Source organism: Rattus norvegicus, chromosome 3 (assembly GCF_021556685.1).
Source record: "Rattus norvegicus strain SHRSP/BbbUtx chromosome 3, alternate assembly SHRSP_T2T, whole genome shotgun sequence".
Taxonomy (NCBI): domain Eukaryota; kingdom Metazoa; phylum Chordata; class Mammalia; order Rodentia; family Muridae; genus Rattus; species Rattus norvegicus.
In genome coordinates this window covers 44,384,547-44,397,285 of record NC_141536.1, presented here as the reverse complement: position 1 = coordinate 44,397,285, position 12,739 = coordinate 44,384,547, and the positions used below count along the sequence as shown (strand labels likewise).

At 45.3% G+C, this 12,739-nt stretch overlaps 1 protein-coding gene across 36 annotated transcripts in view; it reads left to right on the top strand.

The window, feature by feature from the left end:
• The window catches only part of Rbms1 (RNA binding motif, single stranded interacting protein 1), a 224,219-nt gene that overhangs the window by 205,850 nt on the left and 5,630 nt on the right, over window positions 1–12,739 (top strand). For 20 of the 36 annotated variants that reach the window (XM_087653103.1, XM_087653097.1, XM_087653102.1 and 17 more), the window contains 5 exon segments: window positions 5,050–5,156; window positions 6,051–6,100; window positions 6,217–6,310; window positions 9,453–9,503; window positions 11,838–11,948. In XM_087653103.1, the coding sequence (XP_087509229.1) occupies window positions 5,050–5,156; window positions 6,051–6,100; window positions 6,217–6,310; window positions 9,453–9,503; window positions 11,838–11,948 (413 nt within the window). 36 annotated transcript variants of the gene reach the window in all.

The following is a 12,739-nucleotide window of genomic DNA, read 5'->3' as shown; positions in this document are numbered from 1 at the left end:
GCTCTTCCCGCTGTCAACATCTGAGCCTGAAGAAAACCTCATTTAACATGCACTGGGGAAATGGCCTGCTGTCCTGTGAAGGGCAGAGCAGACCCCAGGAGGGTAGGTAGCTAGGTGAACACAGTGGCTTGCCAAGATCCCATTCTTCACCACAGAGCTCACAGCAGGCACTGGGGAGCGCTGTTTAGTATGAATAGCACCGACCTTCACAGTCTGAGCTTTGGAGGCTGATAAAATATATGATGGAGATTGCAGCGAGGCATTATGGGTATAACTACCCCTGCTCTCTCAGGAGGGAGTGCCAGCATCACACAGACAGGCATGGGTAAAGAGCCTTTCGCTCCAGCTCTGTTGAGACACTGAAAAAAACAATAGTCCCATTACCTTAGATGGCTCTCAAGAGGTGCCAGGAAATATGAGATCAGTGTCTATCCGGGGTTCTGCCTGGGGCCCTTAGTAGTATTCAAGGCAACACTGTAGTCGTCAGAATTTGAAAGGTGCGTGTTCCCGTTGATTCTGATACATAAGGAAATAACTTTCCAGGGTTGGGTGATGAGAGCTTGTGACCTGAGAAATCATACAAGATGTCAGAGCTTACCCTTATTCAAGATAAATTCAGCATAAGTACTTGTTATTACTTGGGAGAGTCAGTTGGTTTGGGTAATTATTTATTTATATATTTTGCTAATGTGGAATGCACAAAAAAACAATTTATCAGGGACTAGGTTGATGGCTCTGTCATAAGCTTTCTGCCCCATAAGCCCAAGGACCTGAGTTTACATTCTTAGCACCCACATACGAAGCAGGCCATGGGCAAGCATGTGCCCGTAGTCCCAGCACTGGAGTAGCAGAGACAAGAGGATCGACGAGTTTTTTATAAAAATGGCGGAGAACGATGGAGGAAGAAGATACCAAGCATCACCATGTAGGCTTGCATATACATGTGAACCGCATGCACAGAAACCATCAGGACTCTGCAGTTACCCTTTGGCACACCGACGGAGGCATTACTTAATGTCCAAGGAGCTGTGGAGATGGCTCAGCAGTTAAGAGCACTCACAGCTCTTACGGAGGACCTAAGTTCCCAGAATGCAGGTTGACTGCCTCATAACTGCTTGTAACACCAGCTCTAGAGGATCCAACGCCTCTGGTCTCTACCCTCCGTGGGCACTCATATGAACGTACACATGCATTAATTAAAAATGAAATCAAGAAGAATTGTTATTCTAGGAAAATGGTCATGTTAAAGACTTGTCTGTTATGTACTAATTCTGTCAAGTTCATTCAACCAAACTTAGCTATTGTTCAGTATTTCTGGTGCTCCTGATGTGTCACTGGTGCCTCAGTTTCTCCTTACTGAAGGGTCTGTGCTGTAGAACAGGCTGACGTCACACAGGAACTCCTGACTCTTTAGCCCAGAACCTGTGCTTTGGATTTCCAGAGGCACTGCGGTCTGGTATGGCGGCGCCAGAGAGGCAGATGAAGTGAGGCTGTCCATGCTGTAACAGGCTTGCACGCACATAAACAGAATATAAAACTCTGGCCCACATCTTGTTTTCCCGGCCCCCAAAAAAATCTAACCAAACTTCATTCAGTGGTTGCACAGTGTCGGGACAACTGTCAGTTACAGTGAATTAAACCCTTTGTCACCAGGAAATTCCCTCACTGTGTGTGACTTTCCTAAGGCAAGTGGGTGGTCTTGGTAGTAAACAAGGCATTAAGACCTCTTAAGCACGGGCTCTTTCTTACCAGTGCCCCCAAGTCAATGCAGTAGTGTCAGGAAAGAATGTCAGCTGTTCTTGCATCTGTATCCGTTTCAACGGAGCATTTCTCTTAAAGCGCACATGTCTGCACTCTCTTCTGACCTATTGACGAGTAAACAGGCTTTCCTAAGGGCGGGCACCTCCTCATCTACACAGCACACTAGCCCTGCACAGCCTGCTTCTGTGGACCTAGCACATAGTAGACACTGAGTTAAGTAGACCGAAGAGAACTTTAAAAGAGGAAGAAATCTGCTAGGATTTTTTATCATGTCCCGTGGAATTCACGGCACTCTGATTTTGCTGAAATGAGGAACTTGGCGACTGTCTGAAAGACATGCCATGTCTCACGGCTGGCAGTGTTTTAGGAGTCTGCCTGAAGTGAGCACTGCTAGTGTGCACACTGCTTTAGCCACCTGCTCTTTGCTTTTAGAGAGAGAAAAAAAATCTTAATGACAGCACAAAATAATACGGTAAACAGAATTCACATGGGGAAAAGCCACCTTCTCCCAGTCTGCTCGCTTCAGGTTAAATGATGTATTTATAAACAGGACATCACTCCCTGGACCCTCATCTCCACACCACACAGTTGTTGTGTCACCTGGGATTTCTTCCTGACAGGGCAGACTCTAGATGAATAAACATTCGTGGCAGTCACGTTGTCCCCAGGTAGGGCATCGGTTGTTGAGCGCATGTTGAGGGTCTTGCCACTCAGGTACTGAACCGGAGATGTGTTTTAGAACGAGTCCTGCCTGGTTACCTTCTTTCCATGGGAGAGTTTTACCCTGATAAAAGGAGTTTGCTTCCTGATAAGCCATGTAAACCCAGAGGTGGGTTTGCTAAAATCTCTGATACCAGCGTCTCCTCGCCGTGAACATGGACACACCCTGAGCTTCTCACCACGAGAGACCATATAAAACCCTTACAGCCTGGAGAGCAGCACTGGGCTGAGAACAGTGGACCTTCCCTGCTCCAGATGACCTCTTGATTTGTCCTTTGTCATCAACTGAGACACTTTCTGTCACCTCAGCTCTCTCAAGTAGTGACTACAAGCTTACTCACATAGGGGCCTGGGAGGGGTGGTTTTAGCATTGGGGTTTAAGTGTTCATTTTTATTTGCCTAGATAGGCTAGTGTCTTAAGGGAACATCAAATATAGTCATTCTGTCCTCTCAGAAGGGTGAGTCTTTTTTTTTTCCCTGCAGCAAGAGTGCCACATTCTCACATTCTCAGCCCTGGTTCCCATCTGCCTCGTGCTGGGAACCATCAGTGACTATTACAGACTTGTCCGACTCAGTGGCTCTGTCTCGTCAGTACGTTTACCCCTTGCGATTATTGGAAAGGTAGAATTTCCTAAAAGTCATCACCTTGTTTTGATTGGACAAGTGGTATAGTTCAGTTACATAGGAGAACTTTGGCCTCAATCCATCCATCTCCGCCATGTTTGGTTTGCATTAAACAGAATTCCTTATTCATGAAAGTCTGGGGTAGAAGAAATAGAGTCAGAAGGTAAACAAAAGGGTATTTTCATCAGACACTTAGCAGCTTCTTTTTGACTCCTCCTATATATACCATATCAGCCTGTTTTTCGTTACTATAGCAAAATACCTGAAGCGAGGTGGCATTATAAACAAGTTTATTTAGGTCATAGTTGAGAAGGTTGAAGGGTCTGATGTCAGTATCAGCTTAACTCTAGTGAGGACCATGTGGCAGTCAGGAAAAGGTACTTACAAGACAAAGCCAGAAAGCTCTTCAATGGCTTTGCTCACTTTAAAGAAAACTTGAGATCTCAGGAGAACCACCCTCGCTGCTCCTGGGGGCCTAGCGCCAGTGGCCTAAGGTCCTCCTGCCATGCCATGCCTGTAACATTGCCACACTAGGGACTAAAGTTGACCCAGAGGAAGATGAACTACATCTACACCCTAGTACATCCACTTGGAAGTAAGTGCCTTACATCTGGAGCGTCTCAGACACAGATGCAGAGGGCTAGACACCGGGGAGGCATAGCAGCTCCTGTTGTGTGTTTTGGCAGAGACGTGGTAAGAGACACGATGACTTGTACCCTGTCATTAGTGGGTGGGTAGCAGTGATATAAAATGAGAGATGAATTAGGATAATAAGAGACAAAGGAGAAAGGGGTAGATTTTCCACAAGTAATGTTTTCCTCTTCATGGTTATTTAACTTGGAAAGAGAGCTTGAAAGGAATAATCACGGGTCTTCAGGAGACAAAGGACGAGCGCGGGAGCCAGACAGGAAGGTGTGAGAGCCTTTATTACGTTAACTAGAAAAGTATGGGGAAACACACAACTTCCAGGACCGTGCTGGCGTGCCCGTCACAGAAGGGCAAAGTGAAGGAGACACCGGGAGTGGCCCGTTGTGCTGCCTGCATCTCTTTTCTCCCTTGGCTCTCAGGAGCATATCTTTTCAAGGAGCGTCCATAGTTGTTTTGTATGCCCCTTTCTCAGGTGTCTCTGGATTGTGGTTGAATGGATGGTAAAACACCTAAGGCGGGGGAGGATCTGGGTCATTGAAGTACCTTTAAATAAATAGGGCAGGTATTTGTTACTTTAAATTTTTCATTCATGCAGACGTGTGTGTGCACATACCTGTGCTCATGTGCACGTATGTGCCCCCATGGTTTTAAGCCACCTGATAGGTGCTGCTGGGAGCAAACTCAGGTTCTCTGTAAGCGCAGCAAGCATCCTTAACTAATAAGCTGTCTCTTAAGCCTCAGCAGCTTTCTTAAGTACAAATAAGACCGTATTTATCCATTAACATAGCCAACAGGTAATAAATGCCTGCAAAGTGGCCATACCGTAGGCACTGTGGGCATGGTGATAACAAAACAGACAGGGAGGAAAGACAGAGTCGCCACACTGACAGACAGCTGCCCGTGCTGTGAACAGAAGCATGGTGTGATCGGCATGACAAGGGTTTACTTTCTGCCAGGGGCAGAGCACTGTCTGGGAGGCCAGAGGACTGTTCCAGCTTCCTTCTGGAGATTGTTTGCTCACTTGCCCAGTGGTGGAACTGTAGGGTCCAGAGTGCAGAGTGCTGTGGTGCCAGAGGGATTGGAGATGGCTTCCCTTTGGCTCTCCAATAAAGGAACAATAACTAGTCCATCTTCCCGCACTGCTCTTTATCCGTAGGTTCACAGGGCCTGAGATCATGCCTTAAAAGTGTCCCTTCATAATGCTAACAGTGCTCCTACTGAAAGAGAGAAACCCCCCACGTATGGTCAGATGCTCCTACAATTGTGGGCTCACATTATCCTCCCGTGTGTTCACAGCTCCTACAGAACCTTTACTGTGCAAGTTTGCGGATGGAGGACAGAAGAAGAGACAGAACCCAAACAAGTACATCCCTAATGGGCGGCCATGGCCCAGAGAAGGAGAGGTGAGACTCTAAGGCCTTCCCTGAAACTTGAGTGTGGGTGTGTGATCCGGGGGACTCTCACTGTAAAGCCCTGCAAGGCATCTTGGCTGGACCACCATGCTTCTGAAACACCCAGACTAAACCTCCCTTCTGGTGCCATTCCCCCACTAGAGCTGACAGCAGCTGTCTCTGGTGCTGGAGTTACTGGGTGCCCCAGGAGGGCAGGTAGATGACGGTCCAGCCACACTGCGCTTAGTAAAAGGGTGACTGTGAACATGTTTTGAGCGTGGAAGGTTTCAGTTTTAGATACAGCTTTTTCAGTAGGTTTACAAAAATAGTATTCAGAAATCTGTTCTTAACATTAAAATAAATATTTGTCATTGAGAATTTAGTTTTATATTTGGGGTTTTTTTTTTTCATACTGAAAAAATGTTGTGCAGACCGATGTATTCTGATCCTGGTTTTCCCTCCCCACCTCCACACGTTGGCTTTCTAAGCAAATGGGCAAACAATCTTTTGAAGCTTTCTTTAAACAGACAGGGGAAAAAAAACTTCAATTTTTTAATGCAGCATTGGGCTACCTCTTGCTTGTATTTATTTCAGCAAACCTTTATGTTTAAAGGTATCGTAAGGTACCTGGAATGTGTGGAGAATAGATGGTCAATGTGCGCTGTTCAGTGTCAGGCACACAGGCCCTCTGAGCATGTGGTGTGTGGCCGTTTCACCAGAGAGATTGGTTTCTGTTCCAGTAGCACCCTGCAGCAGTGGCCGCCATGTGGGGTGGCACAGTGGAACTTGCCACTTGTATCACATGTGACTTTTACCTTCCTATGCTCTGGGGAGTGTACAAAATGCAGTATGAGACACCTCCTGCCTCGATGGGTTCTCACGGTTCCTTCTCCTTCCTTCCATAAGGCCGGAATGACACTCACTTACGACCCGACTACAGCTGCTCTACACAACGGGTATGTCTTTTGGATAAATGCATCATGGCTTGAGGGACAGTGAAGGTGGAAGACATTGTTCCGTGAATGATTCCATTGAAAGGATTACTTAATAAAGGCTTTTGTGTTTGTTCTAGATTTTATCCTTCACCATACAGTATTGCCACAAACCGAATGATCACTCAAACTTCTCTTACACCCTATATTGCATCTCCTGTATCTGCCTACCAGGTTTGTACCTCAGGACTCGTCAGCAGTGCGCCATGCATCTCTGCTGAATTTTTATGTGTCTTCAGATTCTGAACAGTTTTAAAATGAAATCTAAGTCAAATTGGATGCAGCTTGGATACCTAGTTTGGAATAAGCTGCCTTTTGTTTGGCATAGGGATTAGGTAAAGCCAGGGAAGTGATTGGAATCATCACATGGTTCTAGGATCGGGATAAACCCTTGTACTTGTCCCAGAAGTTGAATCTTTGTGAGAGTCACAAAATGGAGAGTGAGTGGGGGCTCCTGTCTTCGTTTCTTCACTAGCAGGAAGAGATAAGAGGAACGCAGAGATTGTCTCTATTAGATTAGGCAACGTGAACTGATACAGTTGAGATCTGAGGTCCTTCCCCAACCGAGGAGCAAGAGGCCGTTAACTCCTCTTCCTTTGTGAGGGGGCTTTGCCTTCAACCAGGAATGAACCCTCGCTAAGCTCCTTGTCCAACACTAATCTGATCATATGGCAGAGCTAGCAAGGCAAGTGCGCCTTTCTCCTCCTGTAGCAACGTCTTCCTCACAATGATGTATGGCCTGGGCCCAGACAGGAACACTGTCACTGAGTTCAGTTACTGACCTGCAAGAGAGGTCTCTTCCGTTGACTGCTGGGATCTTGCGTGACTAAACTCTGGGATATTGTTGTTTTTAAAACTGAATTAGATGTTGTAGTCCTGATGTCAGGGGTTAGGGGACTGCAGCATCTGATCTAACAGCTATGTTGATAGTGACATGCCTCAGTTTCCTCTTCTTTAAAATGGGGATAATAATGGCTTCTACTTTATAAACTAGAGAGGGTTCTGGGCATCTAACAAAGTTAAAAATAGCTCCACCCAGTACTGACATATCACTAATAGTAATCATGTGATAGCATTAGTAATCATGTAATCATGTGATAGCATTACATGTTAATTACACTTTTTCAATAATGGCCAAGGTAAGACAATGTCAAAGTTGACTCTGCACAAAAGTTATGAAAATAGCGGTGAATAAGAGGAGGGAGTGTCTACTGAGAGCAGAGTCTCACAGCATGGCCACCACCTTCACACTTCAGCTTCCCCCCCTCTCCCAGCCTTCACGCCTTTCCTTTCCTGTCTTCTCCCTGAGTTGTTACCTAACTCTGAAGTGTCAGTCTTCTGGGCACACTCTTCATTTATCCGTGTCTCTTCCACTGTTTTAAGAGTTGAGATTTTTTTTATCTTCTTGTTTCCCAGTGAGAGCAAGTGGATATAGTACATTTCCCCCCATAACCAGTGTCCGTAGCTGATATTAAAATGTAGTCTTTGATGACCTGAAAACGACAGCTGGTCATTTCTGTATCATTAAAAATAAGGTCCAGTACAAGCTCCCGTAAGCAAATGAAGACTATCGCCATGTTGCTGTAGGTACGACAGCTCTTAACCCATCTGTCACCACTTATTTTCCCTCTTTTAAGCTCGTTTTACCTGTCAACCGATTTATAGAATAAAAAGTCAGGAGGCCGGAGTTGGGAACTGACTGGACATGGCTAACTGTAGACAGCCTGTCGTTTCGAGGCTTCCTTTCCTCCTTGGAGAATTCTGTGGTTTTGTAAGACCCATGTGGAATTTACTCCATCTGCCTGACGGTCAGAGGCGTAACCTCTTGGTCAGTGCTCAGCAGAGGTCAGGGCATGAGCCCCAAGTGATCTGAGGTCCCTTTAAGTTGTGTGCAAAAAAATGTTATCTATGTGCGCTTAGTTTGGGATGGGGGTTCTGTTTCTTTCGGGTTTTCGAAGAAGCAATGGTAAGAAGTTAATAGATTATTATTCCCATTTTATAACTAGGGAACGTTGAGGAACAGAAACGGACAGTGGCTACTTTGCTGCTAAAAGACAAACACGGGATTAGATGTCATAGCTCCCTAACCTTGTAATACTCTTAAGTGCGTAGGCAATCATGGCCACAGAAACATACAGAAGCGGGGACATCTGGCCCAAATCGGGGTTTTCCGGGAGCTCCATGCCTCTCGTGATGTGTCCATAAGGGCCCACACTCGTGATAGAGTTGGCCTTCTCCACTAAACCACCATATGCTTATGCAGTTGGATTGAGAAAGTGGCATCTTCGAGAACCCACCAGTACCCCAGTGGGGAAAGGCTGCAGTCCAGATTACTGAAATGCTAACAAGGCAGAAGCACTTAACTTTGGTCTGCCTTAGGTGGCAAAGGAAACCAGAGAGAAAAAGTATCGGGGCCCTGCTCTCAAGGTAAATCGCGCTACCTTCTTTCCCCATGACTCTTCCCCGTATTCTCTCTGTAGCATCTCTGAAGTTTAACACTCAGGGACAGGACGCAGGAGGGTGCTGATAAGAACTGGAAGTGGAAATGTGCCTTAAAATCCCATAGACCTTGAAAAGCTGTGGGCATCAAGATGCAGACTCAACTCCTGCGTGGCAGGACGGGCATTTCCTTCCCACCACCGGGCCCTGACCCTCACATCGTATTTCTCAGTTCAGAGGGTCACCGTGCCGATGCCCTTTTAACTTAACTATCGACCTCAAGATCTTCTACCTCCCGTTTGATGTCCTAGGTCTGCATTTCAGACATTCTTTTCCTCGATGACTAGAAATTGTTGAGGACTAGACAGAAATTCTATCTTACTTTCCTGATGATGGGAGATTGCGTTTGGTTTTGCTTAGTAAATAGTAAAACAGTCTGTGTGCACCGTGAGGGTTAGTGTCTAACTAAATGCTCTACGATTAATCCCCACCCGTCAGTATTCCTAAAACGTAGTTCATACCTTGATTATAACACTCTTCACTAATTTTGGTTGTTTACGTGTTTATTTCCTTGGCTTAGAACAGTATCTTTTCAAGGGTGAAGCCCACCCGTGCCTTGCTCCCTGGTGCCTAATGTCCAGTAAATACGCACTGAGTGCACAAGAGACATTGGTTCCGAATGATTGTTTCCTTTCTCTTAGAGTGAGCAGTTTGTCAAGAGTTCTAACTGCCTTAACCTTCATAATTGTTAGTATTGTCTCTCTCTTTATCTTCCTTCTGTAGATTTTTTTAACACGATTTTAAAAAGAATTCTAGAGAGTTAAGATTCTTTTTGCAGTAGAAATCAATGTTTCTTTTGAAATCCTCCCTTTTCTAGGTGCAGAGTCCTTCCTGGATGCAGCCTCAACCATACATTCTGCAGCATCCTGTAAGTTTCCCGTGTCGATGGCTTTGTATCCTCCAAGTAAGCTATGTGGGGAGCCTTTTGGGTTAAAAAAAAAAAACAACCCTGTACCAAAGATGGTAGGGTAGTTGGGAAAACTCAAACATAGAATATGAAAACACGCCAGTTTAATACGAAATTTTAACTCACCTTTGTCTTAAAATGAAATGTCTGTAGACATTAATTTTTATGTAAGAGCTTAAAATACATCCTATTCCCTGTTCACACCAGGTCAGTAGGATACCGTTAACTGAGTGACCAGATAGTTTGCAGTGCCTAGAAAGAAGTGGCTTCTTCCCCTTTAAACCCTTTGTAATTCAGACATAAAGTTCAGATCCAGGCAGAGCTTTTCAGACATTTTTCAGTGTCACTTGGCCTGTCCGTGGAGAGGATAAGCGCCAAGAAGACAGTGCATTCTGTAAATAACAAACATGACTTCTTCATCGATTCCAGCATTTATTATCCTAAGGTGTATAGCATCGGTGTTAGCATGATACTAAACCTTTTCATTCAGTATGTGTCCTTGAGACGTACACAAAATCCAGCTCATTGAATTTTAAGCATACAGTCAGAAGTTCAAAACAAGAGTGTAGAAGACACTCACAAATCAGAATGCCGTGGTAACCCACACGCTTGCTGCAGAAGGCCACAGATTTTGGCCCTTTCCCTTCTAATTAACCGGTGCAAAAGAGGCATTCTCATACGCCGGACACATCACAACATTTATAATACAAAACCCAGATCATTTGTTTAGGAAGAGAACTTGGTCTTGGCCTTAAAGTGGAACAGGGATTTCCGTCATGATTCTTCTGCATGGACACTGAAGTGTAGGCGAACAAGCAGGTGGAAGGGAAATGCTGAGAGAGCCTTCTGGACACAAATATGCCCGGTGCCTGCTCTTGTACACACACAGACACCACACACACACACACACACACAGCAACACGTCCTACATGTGCGTATCTGTGACACACATCCCACATTCCCATGGCAGTCTGGGTCCCGAAACTTTATGGTTAATTTGGAAAGGTGGAAGTCAGCCCAGTCTTAATCAGAGACCCCTTAGTATGAAGGAGATGAGGGAGAATCTAGATTCTAATAATCTACATTTCAAGTCAGTCCTGTTACTCTCTGCTTTTTACTGATACGCCCTAAAAATGAAATGTATCCTTTGTTCTTCTTTTTTGGTGACTTTCAGAGACAAACACTGCGTGTGTTTTAATGTAACTGTTTGGGGAGACCTGCGTTACTCTCTCCACCCAGATACAAACCATATGAAACAACTTGTCAGTGCCCTGAACTGGAATCTGATTATCGGCAAATACCAGTGTGTTTTGAGACAATCAGCCACAGTGATTCCCAAACCGCATTTTCATATCTGTGGAGTTGAACAGAGTAGTTGCATGCTAGAGCAATTGGGCGATTGCAGAAATGAGAGGGACTGTAAAACCCATTGATTGCATAAAGAAATGTAGTCAAATGTCGGCACAGTTTGATTTTAGCTGCTAGCTAGTGTGTATGGCATGATCTAGCCGTTAACCTTGAAGACAGCAAGGCAGTTACCATTTCTAGTAGAAAGCTAAGTCAAAACCAGGAACCCGAAGTAGGAAGTGTTCCTATTTTCTGATGCAGAATCCGGCTTGCAGATAGAAGCTGCTTACAGTGGTTCTGTTAGAAAAGCTGCGTTACGAGTGGTTTCTTCTTTTCCTGCCCTCTGGTTTTTACCTACATTTAATTTGAATTTTAATGGCAAAAAAGTTCCAAGCAAAATAAGTGAAGAGGGAACTGGAGTGGAATTACTACTCCTAACTGAATTGGCTTCCCAGACATGGAACAGGGAGTTCTGAGAAATACCCAGTAAATGAAGAGCCCACTCTTGGTCCTGACTACTTAGTCTTAAACCAGATGACTATCTGTAAACAAGCTGCTCTATTGGTCATGTTATTTTGTGCTTTCGGAAGACAAAAGCTACCCTTTTCTCTTCTTTGTTCTTTTTTCTTTTCATTTTTTTTAACATATTTGGCGGCCCTTGTAACCAATAGCCCTCAGTTTGTTTCATGTTACAACCCTTCCTGCTGGGCTTTCTGGCTTTACAGTGAGGCCAAGTTGAACACGGATTTCTGTGGGGTGAAGTAACACTGTTATTTCCTCTTAACTCTTTTATGAGTTTCAGGAAAGCAGTCTGGAAGATTTGGGGTAGTTGCTTGGGACACCTCTTGCAAGTTTGAGGGAGGTTCTGTTTGCTTTAACAAAGGCCTTTGAAAGTTGTAACTGCAGAATCTCAGTTTTCCTTTTGTTCCTCTTCCCTCCTTTTCCCAGGGTGCCGTGTTAACTCCCTCCATGGAACACACCATGTCACTACAACCTGCTTCTATGATCAGCCCTCTGGCCCAGCAGATGAGTCACCTGTCACTAGGCAGCACCGGAACAGTAGGTGGCAAATTAACATCGTGTTTCTGCCAATAGGAAAGTGAATTCAAGAAGCGTGTGTCATCCCCAGTGGAAGTCCAGGTTTGGGGATAACAGTGATTGTGTCTGACCCCTCCCCACCTGGCATTGATTTCCACAAAGTAAGATGGCACTCAGACAATTCTTCACTAGCTGATAACTTGTAGGTTCATCTCTGGATCCCTCTCGCTCACCCACACAGCACCCGCACATGTCCACGTCTAGCTTTTATAACCCGTGTTACAAGGTACAGGTCACAAAGGGAAAGATGCAGGCGTACATGGTGGGCAGGCAGGCAGTGCCTCCTCATTCTTTCTTCCTTGGTTGCAGTGTTGCAGCCCTTAATTGCAGTTTCCACAGGGACCTGTTCTTCTACACTGCAAGGGATGGGTTGGGTTACGAGGCTGAGTTCACACTGGGCCAGCTGGCAGATGGGTGTTTGTGGAGTATAGAATGTAAAAGATGGACGAAGGCATTCATTCAGTGCAGCCTGTGGCTGTGGTGTGGCTGTAAAAGACGAAGGGCACTGTGTTTTCCCTCTTAACTCTGAAAACCAGCCACGGCTTCTCATGAAAGTGAATCGGTAACGATACACAGCCCAGAAGCAGGTCCCAAACCCCACCTGCCTTGAGGAAATGAGACTGCCCATTGACTAAGTAGGGCTCCCTGGCCTCATCAAGAGTTCCTCTCAGGCCTCTTCCTGCCCAGATAGTATGAGGTATCAACTTGGGGAGTGACCAGAAAATAGCATGCCCTCTTGAGGAGAGATTTTT